The sequence below is a fragment of the Myodes glareolus genome, chromosome 17 (genome assembly GCF_982192425.1).
Source record: "Myodes glareolus chromosome 17, mMyoGla1.1, whole genome shotgun sequence".
NCBI classification, from domain to species: domain Eukaryota; kingdom Metazoa; phylum Chordata; class Mammalia; order Rodentia; family Cricetidae; genus Myodes; species Myodes glareolus.
Genome location: NC_142042.1, coordinates 62612425 through 62630476, shown reverse-complemented (window position 1 = coordinate 62630476; position 18052 = coordinate 62612425). Strand labels below are relative to the sequence as shown.

The 18052-nt window shown below is 45.0% G+C and overlaps 2 protein-coding genes across 7 annotated transcripts in view; one reads left to right on the top strand and one right to left on the bottom strand.

The window, feature by feature from the left end:
- The window catches only part of Pogz (pogo transposable element derived with ZNF domain), a 59579-nt gene extending 46874 nt beyond the window's left edge, over positions 1-12705 (top strand). For all 5 annotated transcript variants that reach the window (XM_085678018.2, XM_087897787.1, XM_087897788.1 and 2 more), the window contains 11 exons: positions 47-384; positions 1187-1341; positions 3511-3611; positions 4065-4211; positions 7151-7285; positions 7401-7567; positions 7697-7837; positions 8369-8425; positions 8594-8706; positions 8940-8964; positions 9087-12705. In XM_085678018.2, coding sequence (XP_085534144.2) covers positions 47-384; positions 1187-1341; positions 3511-3611; positions 4065-4211; positions 7151-7285; positions 7401-7567; positions 7697-7837; positions 8369-8425; positions 8594-8706; positions 8940-8964; positions 9087-10758 — 3051 coding nt within the window. In that variant the 3' untranslated portion in view covers positions 10759-12705. The remainder of the gene's footprint in view (positions 1-46; positions 385-1186; positions 1342-3510; positions 3612-4064; positions 4212-7150; positions 7286-7400; positions 7568-7696; positions 7838-8368; positions 8426-8593; positions 8707-8939; positions 8965-9086) is intronic.
- Positions 12706-14455: 1750 nt separating this feature from the next.
- Psmb4 (proteasome 20S subunit beta 4) lies at positions 14456-17444 on the bottom strand. Of its 2 annotated transcripts, XM_048427931.3 has the most exons (7): positions 17276-17444; positions 16949-17155; positions 16588-16734; positions 15974-16055; positions 15243-15359; positions 14746-14834; positions 14456-14566 (listed from the first exon to the last, which is right to left on the bottom strand). In XM_048427931.3, the coding sequence occupies exons 1-7, from the start codon at positions 17413-17415 to the stop codon at positions 14554-14556; spliced, it is 795 nt and encodes a 264-aa protein (XP_048283888.1). In that variant the 5' UTR covers positions 17416-17444; the 3' UTR covers positions 14456-14553. The 2 variants fall into 2 exon arrangements, with proteins under 2 accessions (XP_048283888.1, XP_085534146.1); XM_085678020.2 differs by lacking the exon at positions 14456-14566 and having other exon boundaries at positions 14742-14834.
- Positions 17445-18052: the final 608 nt, after the last annotated feature.

The window sequence follows — 18052 nt, the reverse complement described above, 5'->3', positions numbered from 1 at the left end:
ATCCTAGTCTCAGATAAGCAGAATGATGATGTCATCTCTTCTACAGTACTGCTGCCCTGAAATGGTTGAGTACCAGAAGAAAGGCAAGTCCCTCGATGCAGAGCCCAGTGTTCCATTGGCAGCAAAGTCCTCATCCCCTGAGAAGACGGCACCTGTTACTTCCACACCCTCCTCCACACCTATTCCTGCTCTCTCACCATCTACCAAAGTACCAGAGCCAAATGAGAATGCTGGAGATGGCGTCCAGACCAAGCTTATTATGCTGGTGGATGACTTTTACTATGGACGGGATGGGGGCAAGGTAGCCCAGCTCACAAGCTTTCCTAAGGTTGCCACGTCTTTCCGATGCCCTCATTGTACTAAAAGGCTAAAAAACAACATTCGGTAAGCATGAAACAGCCTTGAAGGTTTCCCTACATAAAAGTGGACAAGTTTTCAAATTACATTGCTAAGTTTTCCTTTTTGGAAACATTTAACTATGCTGCAGTCTTGTTAGAATTTACAGTGTGTAATACTGTTGAATTATTTTATTATGGTAATAAAGGATACCTTTGAGTTTGAGTAAGAAAGACCCCAGTCTCTTTGCACAGAACCTACTTTTAGTTTTAAGAATCTGTTATCTGGGAGCTAGAGATATGACTCAGCTGTTAAGAGCACTGGCTGCTCTTCCAGAGGACTTGGGTTCAATTCCCATCATCCACATGGTAGCTCACAACTGTCTGAAACTCTTGAGATCTGACATCCTCACACAGACATATGCAGGCAAAACACCAGTGCACATAAAATAAAGATAAATTATTAGAACAAAACAGAAAACACGTTATATGGAGCTAGAGAGAGGATTTAGAAGTTTAAAGTTTGTTCTGCTCTCGCAGAGGACCTAAGTTCAAGTCCCAGAACCCACATCAGGTGGCTCACGATTGTCTCTAATCCAGTTCCATGGGATCCAATGCCTCTGGCCTCCTTAATCACTTGTACCCGTGAATACTTATCCACATACATGGACACACATACACCCACAGAATTGGAAAAGAACTGTCTTTCCAGGCTCAGAAAAAGACTATCCCAAATAGAGGAAGTTGGAGGGGGAGAGCAAATAATGTTTGCTTATTTATAATTCTATCGTTATTCTCTATTATTACTGACTTTATTTCTATACTTTCTCTTTGTGCTCTGTTACATACAGATTCATGAACCATATGAAGCACCACGTGGAACTTGATCAGCAGAATGGCGAGGTGGATGGTCATACTATCTGCCAACACTGTTATCGCCAGTTCTCCACCCCTTTCCAGCTCCAGTGCCACTTGGAAAATGTTCATAGCCCCTACGAGTCTACTAGTAAGTTTGAAAACTCAAACTCCAGCAGAGGGGTGGGAGTTACCTTTTCTTCCCTTATTGGATGGCACTAGCAAAGAGGTCATTCTATGCAGGTAATAGCGTTAGACGAAGTACTTTCCCCATTTTCTTTCAAACCTGATTATGAAGTACTTTACTAGTAAATGAATGCTTTCAGTGAGACAGGCAGTGAGCTAGAATGTTACAGTTACATGTCTTACAAAACAGGAAGACCAAGCAAGCACTAACTTGCAGTAATAAAGTTATTTGCTTAAAACATACATTTCTTGCCAGAGGTGGTGACACACACCTTTAATCCCAGCATTTGGGAGACAGAATCAGGAGGATCTCTGTGAGTTGGAAACTAACCTGATTTACAGGGTGAGTTCCAGGGTAGCTAGGGCTACACAGAGAAGCCCTGAATGGAAAAAACACATATATTTCTATTGAGTTGATATTTTGAGATGTGAGCCTAGTGTTCAGGATTTTATATTTATTTCTTTATTTGTTTGGTTTTGGTTTTTCAAGACAGGGTTTCTCTGTATAGCTCTGGCTATCCTGGAATTCATTCTGGAAACTAGGTTGACTTTGAACTCAGAGATCTACCTGCCTCTGCCTCCCAAGTGCTGAAATTAAAGGTGTGTGCCTGCTTTGGGATTTTAAGAGTGCCCCCCCCCCCGTGTGTGTGTTTGTATATATGTATGTATATATGTATATGTATACACATGCGTAATCGTAGGCAGGGACCCACAGAAGCCAAAGGCATCAGATTTCCTGGAGCTAGAGTTAAAGATGATTGTGAGCTGGAGTGAGATGCTGGTACGTGAGCTCCAGTTCTCTGCTAAAGCAGTGTACACTTTAAGCACTGAGCCACCTCTCCCGCCCTATTCAGACTACTTCTGATGTCCTTTAGAGAACTGCCAGTTTGTTGAAAATGTAAAAATTATGTTAAGTGTAGGAACTTACATAATTATAGTGTGTGAGACTAAGACAGTATTATAGGTTGGGTTTACAGGCTCATGCCTGTAATACCAGTACTTAGAAAGCTGTGGTAGGAAGGCAAGCCTGGATTACATAAGACCTTCTCTCTAACCAAAAAAGTAAAATTACAAACATGCCTTATATGATAGCAATGATGGGTAAGGTAATTCTGAGAGGGAGAAGATCTTGTCTGGTTTCATAAAAAGTGTAATTGTTAAACGTTTAGAAGGCCTTAGAAGATTTGAGGGGTAGACTATTGGTAAGTACTTAAAACTATAAAAATACTTAAAACTCTTAAAAGTTTATAATTTCCATATTTGCAGAAACTTGAAAGGCCAGTGAACAAAGAAAAATACAAAATATGCCGTTTTCCAGCCATACTTTGTAATTTAAATATAAAACAATTAAAAATTTTATAAAACATTTATAATTATATTCTTATAATCAAGCTTGACAAATTGGCTAATTTCAGAGTATAATTATCTCGAATCTGTTAATATATAAAGAGAAATGACATTAATGACAAGCTAAGAGCATCTGTCTAGCCAAATGTGGTGACACACACTGTTAATCTCTGACTTGGGAAACATAGGCAGAATGATCTATGAGCTACAGGCCATATAGGACTGTGTAATTAGACCCTGTCACAAAAACAAACACCTCTTGGTGTTTGTCAGCCTTTTCCGAACAAATTCTTTCTGGTACTTCATGGACAGTCAGTAGATGTTTATGAATTATTTATAAATGAGTATCTTTGTCCTTAAGCACAGACAGAAAATCATGTAGTATTTAGAACACTCAGCAGTGAAGGATGAACTCTGGGTGGATGAAAGCTGTGAACAGCAGTAAGTCATGAGGTTTCTGTCAGGTTCTTGCCTAGCTTCAGTGAAGGTCACAGTCCTAGGTCACTGAATGATGACAACAATGGATGGATATTGAGTTAGGAAGAGAAGAGGTGGGAAGTAAAGGGAGAAAGTCCAATTTAAGATTAAAATAGTTCACAGTCTAGAATAGGGCTTTGTTTTATAAGACCAAGTTAGAGACATAGGGACATGAGTTTTCCATAGGCAGCATAGATGTGAGTAGAACTGCTTGTCCGTGTGTTGGTGACTGCGGGTGAGATGAGGCCGGAGATCTTAGGGCTGTGGTCTTACATCCAGGTGCATGTCTAGATTGTGTTTCTTCTTACAGCCAAGTGCAAGATCTGTGAGTGGGCATTTGAAAGCGAGCCACTGTTTCTCCAGCATATGAAGGACACTCATAAGCCTGGAGAGATGCCTTATGTTTGTCAGGTATTGCCTTTTTCTCCAGAGCGTTTTTTAGGCATTTTGTTTTAAAATTGATTGTAAAGAAATTCGCTAATGAATATCCTAACTTCCCACTGTCCATGTACTGTGTAGGTGCTCTGAAGACATGGACAGAGACTGACACAGTCCCTGCAGTTAGGACTTTCTAGAGGACACCCAGCCAGGGGCCTCCTGTGCACAATAACAGTCTGTCTCGGGGCGTCCCCTCTCACGATAGGATGATTTTATTCCTTAAAAAATATGGGCTGTTCTCAGACTCTGTGTCCTTTACTGTTTCTATCACAGCTGAACGTGTCACCCACGTAGATGTCCATTACAGGACCAGAACAATAATACCCCTGCGTTTAAGAACCCTTTCTCTGCATAGCCTTATTGTTACTTCTTTTTATGGCTCCAGTTACTCACTCTTAACTTATTTTCCTTCTTGCGTGACCTCAGGTGTGTCAGTATCGCTCCTCCCTCTACTCTGAGGTAGATGCACATTTTCGGATGATTCATGAAGATACTCGGCATTTGCTCTGCCCGTATTGCCTGAAAGTCTTCAAAAATGGCAATGCGTTCCAGCAGCACTACATGAGGCACCAGGTATCAGCACCAAGCCATCCTGTATTCTCATTTGAAGCTTTGGGTTCTAGGGTCAGGGTTGAGATAGATAAATGATACTGGTAGAGAACATATATTGTGAGCAAACATGGTTCAGACCCTGTTACTTGCTACACTGGGTTAGATGGTAGAGATTTAGTGCTAAAGGAAACAATACTTGAGCCGTTCTTAGGACTGTGTTAACAGGGCAAGAGAACATCTCCCTGTTCTGGGAGCTGAGCAGATATCCCTGAAGAAGCGGCTGGTGTTTAGGGTCAGAAGGGTGAAGTGCAGCAGAAGCAGTTCCTCTGAGGCACACGGCGAGCCTGTGTGGTGTCAGGAAGCGAGAGGCCCTCAGTGTGGATCGTAGAATACAAGGCAGTATTGGAAGCTGGGCGGGGATGGTCATGGGTGCTTTCCTCGTCTGAGAAAGGAGTTCAAGCCCTGGGGGAGAAGTTCCTACTTGTTTATTCAAGATTTCACCTGGCAGCTCTAAGTGACTGGAGTGGAAGTTGAGAGCAGAGGCAAGACTAGCCAAAGGCTTTTGAACCCTTTAGGTAGAGAGGACAGTGCTGTTGGGTTGTGCAGTGAGGAGAAGGGACAGAGTTAAGAGGGACTGCTAAGACAGCATGGCACTTAGGGTTTAGAGCTGGGTTGAGTGGAAATGGCAAGAGAATAAGAATAGTTCCTAAACCGAGTACTGCCTTTGTCTTCAGAGTCTTAGCCATACTGCTGCCCGGCTGAGTTCCAGAGGGCTCAAGAGTTTGACACCCTGTAGCCTAGGCTACATAGCAAGATCTTGTCTCAAAAAGTCTTAAATGGTGCCTAGTTTTTGACATTTGGGTGAACAAGCAGTACTGTTTACTGAGACATACTGGAGAAAGCAAATCTTTGAGAGAATATTGAGATTTGGGTATTTTGGCTTAGCGCTGTCTATTGACATTACAATATATCTGGTAGATAATAGAGCTGAAGTCTGGGTTTTTACAAGAATAATTTGAGAATTGTTTTATAAAATTCATTAGGTTTTAAACTTTTTTTTTCTTTTTTGAGACTTGGTCTCACTATGTAGCCTTAGCTGGCCTCAAATTCACAGAGATTCACCTGCCTCTGCCTCCTGGCTGCTTAGATTAAAGGTATGTACTACCACACCTGGCTGATTTTGTTTTTAATCTTATTTTGTTTTAATGTATATTGTTTTGTCTTATGTGTGTGTCCCATGTGCATTCCAGTGCCGAGAGTTACAGATGTAAGGCACTGTGTGGATGCTGGGAATTGAACAAGCTTCCTCTTGAGAGCAGCTGGTAGTAGTTTGAACCCCTGACCCACTGCTAGGCCCCCAGCTGAGCTGACCCTGGTAAAGTGTCCTAAGTACTCCAAATGTGTCAAGGATAGGGCTGAGAGTCCTTCAAGTCTCTATCCATAAAACCGCTACCAAATTCCTAGTAGGCGTTTTGTTGCCAAGGGAACTAAAGTGTTCTGAAGAAAAGGGTGTGATCAAAATGCCCAGGCCACAAGAATGTTAAGCTAAAAAGAAACCAGAGGCAGACCCTTTATTAAGCAGCATTAAGAGGCTGTTTGATTGGTAGGGATCTAGCAGGAGAAAGTAAATGGAGACAGCCTGAAGACGTGCATTTACACAGGAGGGCAGAGGCGCTGCTGCGGGAAGATGGAGGTCGTGTTGCTGTATTTTATTTACGATATGGAACAGACATAACCTTGTTTTAAAATGCTATAGAAAGGCTAGTATGGTGGCTCACACTGTAATCCCAGCACTCAGGAGGCTGAGGTAGTAGAATTGCCATTAATTTGAGGCCTGCCTAGACAGCTGAGTAAGTTGCAGGCTAGCCTAGGATACACAGTGAGACTCTCTCTTTAAAAAAATAAAATAAAATAAAAAACAATGCTACAGGAAAACCTACTGGAGGAGAATGAAGGTTTGTAAGAGAAATAAGAACGGAAAACAATGTGTGTGCTGTGTGCTCCATGTTGACATGTACATACACAGTCACTCAGAAAGAGTACAGGCCTGTGGAAACCAATACTTGTATTTAGCCTGATGTTACATTTATTTGCTATCCAAGCAAAGAAAGTTACAGATATGAAGCATGTTTTGGCAGACCAAGTCCTAAAATGGTCTCCCCCATACATAGTGGGGAGTACTATCTTTTGTTTGTAGCTGGAGAGTGTCTTGGTGGTAGGGTGCTTGCTTGGCATAAGGAAGGCTTTGACTTCTTGCTTGTATCCCTGGCACCACCAGAAAAGAAACAAGGAGACTCTGCTCTTTGGTTGCGTACATGCTGTTGGTAAGAAAGTGTGCGTGAGCCAGTCTGTGGGAGTGAACTAAGAGTCTGGGTTAAAGGCAACCATAGAATGTGAAGGGAGCAGAGTGAGAAGTCTGAGTGGTATTGTTGTTTGCTTGACACTTTTACCGTGTATATTTTTGTGTTTTTTTTTTTTTTTTTAAGATTTTATTTATTATGTATACAATACAGTGTGCTGCCTCCATGGATGACTGCATGCCAGAAGAGGGCACCAGATCTCATTGTAGATGGTTGTGAGCCACCATGTGGTTGCTAGGAATTGAACTCAGGACCTCTGGAAGAACAGTCAGTGTCCTTAACCTCTGAGCCATCTCTCCAGCCCCTATTTTTGTGTTTTTAAAAATCAAAAAGAACATTCAAGATGATAGGGTAATAAGCAAGTATGTGTTGCTGGTCTGTGTGCTCCAAGTCAAGAAGTGGCTGACGATCTGTTCGTCCTGGCCTCCACTTTCTGGGGCATGAGCTGGTGTTCTTAGTGATAGGCTTCCTGGTCTCGAATAGTTCTTTTCTTACTCAGTGAATTCTCCACAGAAGGAAGGAAAGAACAGTGCTGACATTGATCCACTGTGAACCTTTAAGGGATTCTTGTGTTTTGTTTTGTTTTTTTCTCCTCTTCAGAAGAGAAATGTTTATCACTGTAACAAATGCCGGCTACAGTTTCTCTTTGCCAAGGACAAAATTGAACACAAGCTTCAGCACCATAAAACCTTCCGTAAACCTAAGCAACTGGAAGGCTTGAAACCAGGCACCAAGGTAAAGGGTTTGACAGAAGTTACTTTTACAGGCCCGGGGAGGGTAAGAGTGGAGTTAGACAGTACCCTGAGGTTTACTGTGGGAACCATCTAATTGTTCTTCCCTTGATTTTCAGGTGACAATCCGGGCTTCTCGGGGGCAGCCACGGACTGTTCCTGTGTCAAATGATACGTCTTCTAGCGCCTTACAGGAGGCCACACCACTGACCTCCACTGACCCCTTGCCAGTCTTCCTTTATCCCCCTGTCCAACGCAACATCCAGAAGAGAGCTGTGAGGAAAATGTCAGTGCCTTCTTCTAAATGCTAAGCGGGTGGGAACTGTGTGTGCAGGGCATTTCCAATAGCCAAGGAAATCAGATAAAGTGTAACTGGATCAGTGGTCAAAACTAATGATCTTTTGTTTTTTGACAGGAGCGTCATGGGCCGGCAGACATGTCTGGAGTGCAGCTTTGAGATCCCGGATTTCCCTAATCATTTCCCAACCTACGTGCACTGTTCTCTCTGCCGCTACAGCACCTGCTGCTCTCGAGCTTATGCCAACCACATGATCAAGTGAGTCGGGACGAAACCAGCACTTGTAGTTTAGGGTCCAAAACTCAGCACAGCCTCTCCCATTTCTATTTTGTTGCTTTTTCAACTCTTGGTTTTTGAGACAGGGTTTCTCTGTGTCACAGCCCTAGCTGTCTTGGAACTAGTTCTGTAGACCAGGCTGGCCTCGAACTCACAGAGATCCACTTGCCTCTGCCTTCCAAGTGCTGGGATTAAAGGCGTGTGCCACCACTGCCCGGCTCTTTTTTCAACTTTTAAAGCTGTTGGCCCATCTCTTCTTGGAAGATAAAAGAGCAAACCTGTATTCATTTGACTTTGTTGATCTGTACTCCAAATAATCTCCTAGGGTCTCGCTACTGAAAGTACAGTTTAGGCAGGATGGGGCTTGTTAGAAATGCTGATTCTTAGCCCTATCCTAGACCTGAATTGTAATTGATCCTCAGGTTATTTTGTGGTTTATATTGAAGTTTGAGAAGGCATCTCTTTGGTTGGACATTGTTATTGGTTGTAACTCTGTTTCTTTGTCTTTTTCAGTAATCATGTTCCACGGAAGAGCCCCAAGTATTTGGCTTTGTTTAAAAATTCTGTAAGGTAATAAAATAGTTCTTGGTACTCTGTAATTTTTAAAGTTGTTAATATCATATCTTTATTTTGTGGAGTGATTATGTCCCTTATTTAAGCCTCACAGTTTTGCTGTTTTAATGTCAGTGCCATATGTATCTAATATACTCTTGGTCCTCTCTTTCCTCTCTCTCTCAGTGGAATCAAGCTGGCCTGCACTTCATGTACCTTTGCTACCTCTGTGGGAGATGCCATGGCCAAGCATTTAGTGTTCAACCCCTCTCACAGATCTAGCAGCATCTTACCACGGGGTAAGTGGGAAAAGGGATGTCATTCTGTATGAGCCAGGAGCATCTTTCTCTGATCTCACCCATTCACTGTTTAGACACACACTACCTTAGACTGTGAACCTTCTAACCTGCAGTTAGATAAGACTGAGGTTACCCCATGAAGAGTCTACTACTAAGTAGCATGTTGAAATCTATGGAATGTTGGTTTTTTTTTCCCCAGTGATCTAACTTTTTTTAAATTCTCGTTTTCCCAGGGCTCAGTTGGATGCCTCACTCAAGGTAACATTCATTTCATGATTTAATGTATACTTTGCATGATGTTTGCTCTTACTAATACTATTATTTAAATTCATAAGTTTAACTGATGTTTGCGCTCTCTGCTCCCCATCTTCACTCACTAGACCTGGCCAGACTCCTGAACGAGCGTATGATCGGAATCTGAAGAATATGTATCTTCCACCTCCCTTCCCCTCTAACAAAGCAGCCACTGTGAAACCTGTAGGGGCCACTCCAGCAGAACCACAAGAGCTCACAGTTCCTCTGGCCCAGGCACTTCCATCACCAGCCTCAACTGCAACCCCACCAGCAACCCCTACTCACCCACAATCCTCATCCCTACTGCCCTTGACCACAGAGGGAGCTGGATGTCTGAATGTCGAGGAACGGGATGAAGGAAACCCTGTAACCCAAGAACCTGAACTGGCATCTGGTGGTGGAGGCGGCAGTGGGTCTAGCAAGAAAGAGCAGCTGTCTGTGAAGAAGCTGCGGGTGGTACTGTTTGCCCTGTGCTGCAACACGGAACTGGCAGCTGAACACTTCCGAAACCCCCAGCGTCGGATCCGTCGTTGGCTTCGACGCTTCCAGGCCTCTCAGGGAGAGAATTTAGAGGGCAAATATCTCAGCTTTGAGGCAGAAGAGAAACTGGCTGAGTGGGTGCTGATCCAGCGAGAGCAACAGCTGCCTGTAAATGAGGAAACCTTGTTTCAGAAGGCCACCAAAATAGGACGCTCTTTGGAGGGGGGGTTTAAGATATCCTACGAGTGGGCTGTGCGTTTCATGCTACGGCACCACCTCACCCCCCATGCCCGGCGAGCTGTAGCCCACACATTACCGAAGGATGTAGCAGAAAATGCAGGACTCTTTATTGAATTTGTACAGCGGCAGATTCACAATCAGGACCTACCTTTGTCTATGATTGTGGCTATTGATGAGGTCTCCTTGTTTCTGGACACAGAAGTACTGAGCAGTGATGACCGAAAGGAGAATGCTCTGCAGACAGTGGGCACAGGGGAGCCTTGGTGTGATGTAGTGCTGGCTATCCTGGCAGATGGCACTGTCCTCCCCACCCTGGTTTTCTTCCGAGGACAAGTGAATCGGCCTGCTAATGTGCCAGACTCTATATTGTTAGAGGCCAAAGAGAGCGGCTACAGTGATGATGAGATCATGGAGCTTTGGTCATCCCGTGTGTGGAAGAAGCACACAGCTTGTCAGCACGGCAAGGGCATGCTGGTGATGGACTGCCACCGCACTCACTTGTCAGAAGAGGTACTGGCCCTGCTCAGTGCCTCTAACACACTGCCTGCTGTGGTCCCTGCAGGCTGTAGCTCTAAGATCCAGCCATTAGATGTATGCATCAAACGAACTGTTAAGAATTTCCTGCACAAAAAGTGGAAGGAGCAGGCTCGGGAAATGGCAGATACTGCCTGTGATTCTGATGTCCTGCTTCAGCTGGTGCTGGACTGGCTGAGTGAGGTGCTGGGTGTCATTGGGGATTCCCCAGAACTAGTGCAGCGGTCCTTCCTTGTGGCTAGTGTTCTGCCAGGTCCTGATGGCAATATTAACTCACCTACACGCAACGCTGACATGCAGGAGGAGCTCATTGCCTCCCTAGAGGAGCAGCTGAAGCTGAGTGGAGAGCGATCTGAGGAGCCGTCGGCTTCCACCCCCCGACCCAGATCGTCTCCTGAAGAGACAGTTGATCCTGAAAGCCTTCACCAGCTCTTTGAGGGGGAAAGTGAGACGGAGTCCTTCTATGGCTTTGAGGAAGCTGACCTAGATCTGATGGAGATTTAGGTGCTGGGCCCAGGAGAGCATATGGAGTTGGGTAGGAAAACCGAGGGAGGGTAGAGGGACTTAGAGAAAGGGGGGTACCAGTGGAGTACTTGGTTTATATTTCTAATTTTATGCCACCACTCCCCTGACATTGATACTTCCTGTGAATTTGTGGGTTATTAGAAAGCCAGTAGTGATCACTTCTGAGCCGAGGAGCTGGCCCATTGGTTACTCACTTCTGCTAAAAACAGGTTTTTGTGACTTTTTTTTCCTTCCTCTTCTTTAATTTAAATCACTGTGTTTGCTATTTTTCTGACAAAAATCTAGGAAAACAATCCTTTGTGAACAGATATTAAATTGTTTTGTTTCCCCTTTTACCTCAATTGTATCATAGTATTTCTGGGTTTTGTTTGTTTTACTGTGTGGCCAATGTCTTTGGGCATGATACTTATCTAATCATTGTTAATGTGAGAACTTTTCTGCAAATGGGAAAGAAAAAATATGTAGCTCACAAACTGGTTTATTACATATGTGGATAAATTTTTTTCATTGTGGTCTTTAACACTTTTATATAAAAATGAAAATGAAAAAAGAATCCCATTGACCTCTTTCCTTCTCGCTTCCCCTTCCTCTCCGGAGCTGTTGGTTCCTACAGCAACTCTGGGTATAAGATTGTGGCTTTACAGTGCATGAGGCCACCTTGACTCTTCCACCCTCCACCAAAACACAACAGAAACAATATTTTTTGCATTTGTGACCTTTGACCCCTTTCCTGATTTTCATGCCGTCCTTTACTCTGGGCAAAGGAGCATATTGTGTCCCTAACAAGCAAGAGGTACTGGGTGTGGTGATGAAACAGTATTCAGGTGGAAGCCATCCCTAGTCTCTGTCTTCCATCAGCAAGCCCCTGCTGCTTTGTTTACCTTTGTCCTGTTAAGCACCTCCTGACTGCACACCCACCGAAGACATCACAGGTACTGACTGGCATGTGTTAAGTGTTGAAAAGGACAGACTGCGTGAACTCCTGTTGACCCATGGCTTTCCCGTTTCTCTCAGTGCTTAGAGAAGAAACTGATGTGAGAAAAAAGCATAGAGGTGTGCACAGAGAAAGACACGAATCTTTATTTTTCACTGCCAACTTCAAGGAAAATTTTTCTACAGTTTGCATGATGGATTTTTTTTTTTAAAGAAAATGATGTACTTATGGTGATAAACCAAAATGTACTGTACCATAGAGAAAAAAAAGAACAAAAACCAAGTCTACCTTTCCCACAGCTACACCATTCTTGTCCACCCTGAGGCTTTCAGCAGTGTTTCCTCCTGTGAGCCAAGGAGGCAACCTGCACAAGCTTGTAAGTGGTTCATCTTTAAAGTGTGCATAAGTGGAGCATTTAATAAAATGAGAGGAAATGGATTTATAACTTTTTTTTATGTGCCCCTGTTTAATAGACTTCCATAGACTGGGAGGTAGTCAGGATGTGGCGGCCTGGTGGTACAGGTGTGGTATTTGTTACCACCTTCTCCCTGCAGTTTTTATAACATAGTGAACAGGACTGATCCCAGAAGTTTGGCCAGCTCTGAAGCCATGGCGTTGGAAATCTGAACGGAGGATCCACTTGTGCTTCTCTTCCCCAGCTTTTTGCTCAATGCCATTTTATTGATGGACTGTACCACAAAGCCAGCTGCCTTTGAGAGAGCTGAACTGTAAGTGGTCATTCAGCCCACAGCCTAGTCCTCTTCTGTCGTCTGCAGCAGCCACAGCCTTAGTGGAGCTGGGTTCCTGGCCTCTGCACATTGACTTTGGATGGGTCATTTTTTTTCTAAGGTCATGGTAACAGTGGATCGGCTGGGTTTTGGCAAGCAAGTTGTCTTTGTGGACTCTGCCTGCATGGCTTAGTAATAGAAGGAAGTTTTTTTTTGTTTTTTTTTATAATTCAGTTCAATCAATAAACATGTATTTATTGACAACTTTCTGTGTTGAGATCAAGTATGTGAAAGTTCCTGATTGAAGGCTCAGGATTTTCTTTGTGTGAGCTTGTCTGCTGCTGTCTGTACCACTCTCAAAGGGTCTGTCTGGAATGCATCATGCAGAAGACCTATTTTCATTTTTAAAAATAAAGGTTTGAAACCACCCCAGGGAGAACATGGCTAATTCCCAACCTTAACAGCTATACTTGTTCTTCGTGTGTTGAATGTAGACACCGCATGCTACACATGCTACTACAACATGCACAGAGGTCAGGACAACTCCTGAGTCTCCTGCCATCTTGTAGGATCAGGAGTAAACTCAGGTCTTGGGGTCTATGTCCGAGGACTGTGTGTGTGCACGACTGTGTGACTGGAGGCACAAGGGTGGAGTCTGATGACTTCAGGCATCCTCACTCTCCACCTGACTTGAGACAGTTTTTCTGCTTCCTGTGCCAGACTACCTGGCTCTCAAGCCTACAGGTCCCTCTTGCTCTGCCTCCCCGACCCCCATCTCCCTGTAGGACCTGGGATTACAGAGATCTACTTTATCCAGCTCTTCATGGGTTCTGGGGACTTGAATTCAGATCTTCACACTAGCACAGCCAGTGCTTTAAGCAACCGAGCCACCTACCCAGTCCCACTTAGAAATTTTTTTAAATGATTTTAATTATGTTTAAATATTTTAGTTATGTGGGTATGTGCACGAGTGCACTGTTCATGGGGGCAGTCATCAGATATCACTTGGAGCTGGAGTTAGAGGCAGTTGTGAGCCACATCCATGGATGCTGGGAATCAAACTCGGGTCCCGTCTTCTACAAGAGTAATAGTATCCACTCTTATGCTGAGTCACCTCTCCAGCCCTCCATTTAGGATTTTTTAATGAACACAAAGTACCAGGTGCTAGGTTTGCAGACAATAAACAGTTAAATGTGCTTAGCTCTCCTGAGTGTGGCTACATGTGTGGTTTTGGGCTGGGCACTAGCTTACCCAGCAGCTCCAGCACACACCTGTCTCAGGTTTGGAGCCCTCATTAACCACCTTCTCCCAACAAAAAGATTCTTTTAGAATATAGTGCATAGGAGAAAATGAGAATATTGTATATATGTAAACCAACTGTTACCAAAGATCAATGTGACCCTACAAGAAGCTAGCTCTAGAATAACTAAAATGAATACCGTGTGGGGGTCTTTTGTTCAGAGAATCCCATACTTGCTGAAAGAGCCTAAGTACCCACATCACCACCTATGGTCCCTCAGTTGGGAGGCTGAGGCAGAAGGGACTGTCCTGAGTTGAGGTCAACCTCAAATACAGTGAAGGGGTTAGAGAGTGGCTCAGTCAAGTGCCTGTCACGCAAGCATGAGACCCGAGTTCAGGCTTGGGCATCCCTGTGTGGTGGTATGCACATTTAAAATCCCAGCTCTAGGAGGGGGTGGAGACAGGACCCCTTGGGACTGTTGGCTGGCAGCCTAGCTGAATAGAGAAGCTCAGGTTCATAAGAATTACGCCAAAAAAGTTAAGGTGGAGGATGACTAAGGAAGACTTCTGACATCAACCTCTGGGCATGCACGCAGGAGCTAAACAGCACATCAATGGTTCAGATACTGCAGCAGCTGAGCTCTTGGTGTGACCAGATACGGTGGCACAAGTTTTTAACTCCAGTATTTGGGAGGCAGAGGCAGGAAGATTTCTGAGTTTCAGGCTAGCCTGGGCTACACGGTGAGATCTCGTTTCAAAACAAAACAACCCAGCAAACACTTCAAAGGACTGATTTATTTTACAAAAGTCTACTTTGAGCCAGCTAATCCAAATACAGAAGGGTACAGCTTCAACTCGACGTTCATCTGTAATTCATTCAAAGCCACTAAAAAGAAAGAATATTTTAGGAAGAAAGTGATGAAGTGCCAAAGCATCAGCTTAAGAAGCTCTCCCCCTTGCATCCAGAACCACCGCCTGGGAAACTAGCCCTCCAGACGGGTCTAGCTTTGTTCAAGTCAAAGACTCTCCCACACATTTTTTTTCCCTACTGTAATTCTAAATCACCTGATCATGTGGGCGATTTCCCAGTTAGTCTCTGCTGATAGTGGTCCTTCTATCTCAACACCTTTTTCAGTTACAGTGGCGATTTGAAACTAAAAGAAAACAAAACATGCAATGTAAACATCCAGTCTGGACAAAGGTTAATCCAGAGGGTCGCTCCCTCATTCCAAAATAGAAGTAACAATTTGTAGTTTAGTGGTTTTTTAAAAGATTTTTCGAGACAGGGTTTCTCCATGTAACAGTCCTGGCTGTCCTGAAACACCAGGCCAGCCTTGAACTCACAGAGATCCACCAGCCACTGCCTCCTGAGTGCTAGGTTTAAAGGCATGCGCTACCATGCCCGGCTGTAGTTTAGTTTTTAAGACAGTGTTTCTCTGTATAGCCCTGGCTGTCCTGGAACTAGCTCTGTAGCCCAGGCTGGCCTCAGACTCACAGAGATCCACCTGCCTCCGCCTCCCGAGTGCTGGCCCCAGAGTCAGTGCTTTTCTGCAAGGACTCACCCGGTTGTACGAGCGGGCATCTCGGTAGTACAACACTCGCATGCAGCGCTCTACGAGATCCCGGGCCTCAGTCTGACTCAGCACAGGTTGTTTCTCTAGAACTTCTCGAAGCAGAGGCTAAAAGGTGGGCAAAACACGGGAGAAATTAGACGCTAGCTTAACACCTGTTCCATCCCATGTAAACAATCACCAAAGTGAACGACAGACCCACTGTCTCATCAGAAAAGTGCTGGCTTTTTTTTTTGTTTCATTTGACATTTACTTATTTTGTATATATGTATGCATACGCATGTGAAAGTCAGAAAATAGCTTTGCAGGACTTGTTTCTGCCCACCCTGGGGATCCTGGGCTGGCTGTCAGCCTTGGCAGCAAGTACCTTTACCCATGAGTCATTTCATTTTTGTTTTGTTTCTGAGATAGGAGTCTTTCTGTGTAGTCCAAGATGGTCTGGAACGCACAGCCCTCCTGGCCTCAGCTCCTGTGCACCAGGAGTGCAGATGTGTACCACCACCTAGTTAAGACCCTCTTAAAAGGGAAGTCCTAGGGCTTCCATCCTGCAGCAAGGTTATTATCCCTGTTCACCACATCTTGTCTCTGGAAGGTCTTGTAAAACACCTTCTTATACTAAGAAAACCTGATGCCCAACATTTGGATCCCAGCCTGTCTCTTATCAGAACTCCACAGGGAACATCTCTACTCCTCTTTTCCCCATTGTTAGACCCACTACTTACCTGAGCCAGGTATGCACCATAACCAGTGGCTAGTGAAGGGGCTTCATAAGCTACACCAAGCATGTCCACATAACCAAGGAAGCTGTAGGGACAAACAGATCAAAGAACTCATTTAATCTTATATTTCTTGGCCAAAAAATGGGACCATGAGGTCTGAATTACAAGACGGGAATTCTCTGGGGTTAAATAGTCTGGGCGGGAGACTCAGGATGGATCAGTGTGTAAAAGCACTTGCCACCACACCTGATGATCCGAGTTTGAGCCCTAGAGCCCACATGGTAGAAGAGACCGACCTCTTACACACACACACACACACACACACACACACACACAGAGTAGCACAAAAGCACCAATACAAGTGTAAAAAACCATTCTTTTCAAAGACTGAAGAAAGCCAGGCAGTGGTGGCACACGCCTTTAACCCCAGTACTCAGAGAGTAGAGGCAGGCGAATCTCTTTGAGTTCAAGGCCAGCTTGATCTACAGAGAGAGTTCCAAGACAGCCGGAGCTGTTGTTACACGGAGACACCTGTCTTGAAAAACAAAACAAAAGAAAAAAACTGAAAAGACACTCAGTAGGTGCTAGGCCGGGTGGTCGGGGAAGTTATCAAATACCTTTCTCCATCAGCATAGCCTCCAATGACCATGGTGTTCCACAGAGGATTCATCTTGGAGCGGCGGCTGTACATGGCCCTTGTCAACCACGAATGAATAGCTCTAGGGCTATAGCTATGTCCATCTCCCAACAGCTCTTCATCAATCCTTAAAAATAAACGGTTGATAAGGTAATGATAACGGAAGTCAGGATCCCCACCCACCCCTGATCTATGCCCAAATGTACACACACACATCCAATGCCAAAAAGTATTCAAAACATTCATATGTTCGACTCAACAATTCCTCAAAGCCTCAAGTCCCCCCATCCCATCTAAGGGAATAAAAAACGAGAGCTTCGCTCCACTTCGAGGCGACTTACACCATCTGACCGAGAACCTGCTTCAAATACTGGAAATCGGCGTAGTCTCCCGAAGCACCCAGCATAGTGCTGTCGTTGACTCGCATAATACGAGAGATATTGCGGAAACGAGCCAGGGAGCCGTAGGAGCCCAGCATGTCTGCAGCAATAACCACTCCGCCGTCGAACTTCACCCCGAGTACCGACGTCCCAGTCACCATGGGATTCCTGAAGAATGGAAAGGGTCCCTGAGCGCGGCGTCCGGGGACTCCGGGGGCCGCCACCCGGCCGCCGCAGGTCCAAGTCCCGCCCGCCACCCATTCCTGGCGCGGTTATAGCGCAACTCACTGGGTCCGGGTGATTGGGCCCTCGCAGAGCGCGGACGCCGGGTCCACGAGGGCGCAGGGAGTGGACGGCACGCGGTAAAACTGCCCCGGGGCCGGACCCCCGGCCCAGTGGCCAGCCCGTGACTCCCAGAACGCTTCCATCTTAGTCACCGCAGCAGAAGTGAAAGCGCTAGCCTCACCGGAAGCGGAAGTGGTCCTTTGTTGTTACACTTCTTTTCTTCCTGCCAGCCACGTCCAGGTACCATGGCTGCCAGGTTCCGTGTTGATGAGGTTGTCTGAGGAGTCCTGGTCCAGAGTGACTGCTGAGACTGACCAGGATGCACAACGTCGTATCGCATCCGTGTGTCTGCTTTAGGGGTGCCTAGAGCTGAGATTTCTGACTATTTAGGAGAATCAGGCTGTGTGGGACAAGTACCAGGACGGGTTGTCGTTTCCTGTTTGAATCAGTAGCCAGACCTGACTTGAAGAATCATTGAACCCAAGCTCTTACAGTTTTACTTCTCAGAGCAGGCCCGTGTAGCAGGCATTATTCAACTCGTTTTATAGATAAGATGCAGATGCTTGAGATACAGTGATTTATGCCGTTACAGTCGGTAAAGGTAGAAAGGATACAAACTAAACTGGAAATACAGCTCTTGGATTCCAATCTCAGCTACCACGTGTGGTGCAAAACCATCTGTAATTCCAGTTCCTATTGATCTGATATTCTCTCCTGGCCTCCAGGGCGCCAGGCACTTTTGTGGTGCATAATTAAGCGAGAGAGGGAAGTGAAGTGGGG

Coding starts and splice junctions, on each gene's coding strand:
- Psmb4 (XM_048427931.3), bottom strand. CDS start 17,415: ATGGAAGCGTTCTGGGAGTCACGGGCTGGCCACTGGGCCGGGGGTCCG. Junction 16,735..16,948: donor CAGGTTCTCGGTCAGATGGT/GTAAGTCGCCTC, acceptor TTTATTTTTAAG/GATTGATGAAGAGCTGTTGG. Junction 14,835..15,242: donor ATGCCCGCTCGTACAACCGG/GTGAGTCCTTGC, acceptor GTTTTCTTTTAG/TTTCAAATCGCCACTGTAAC.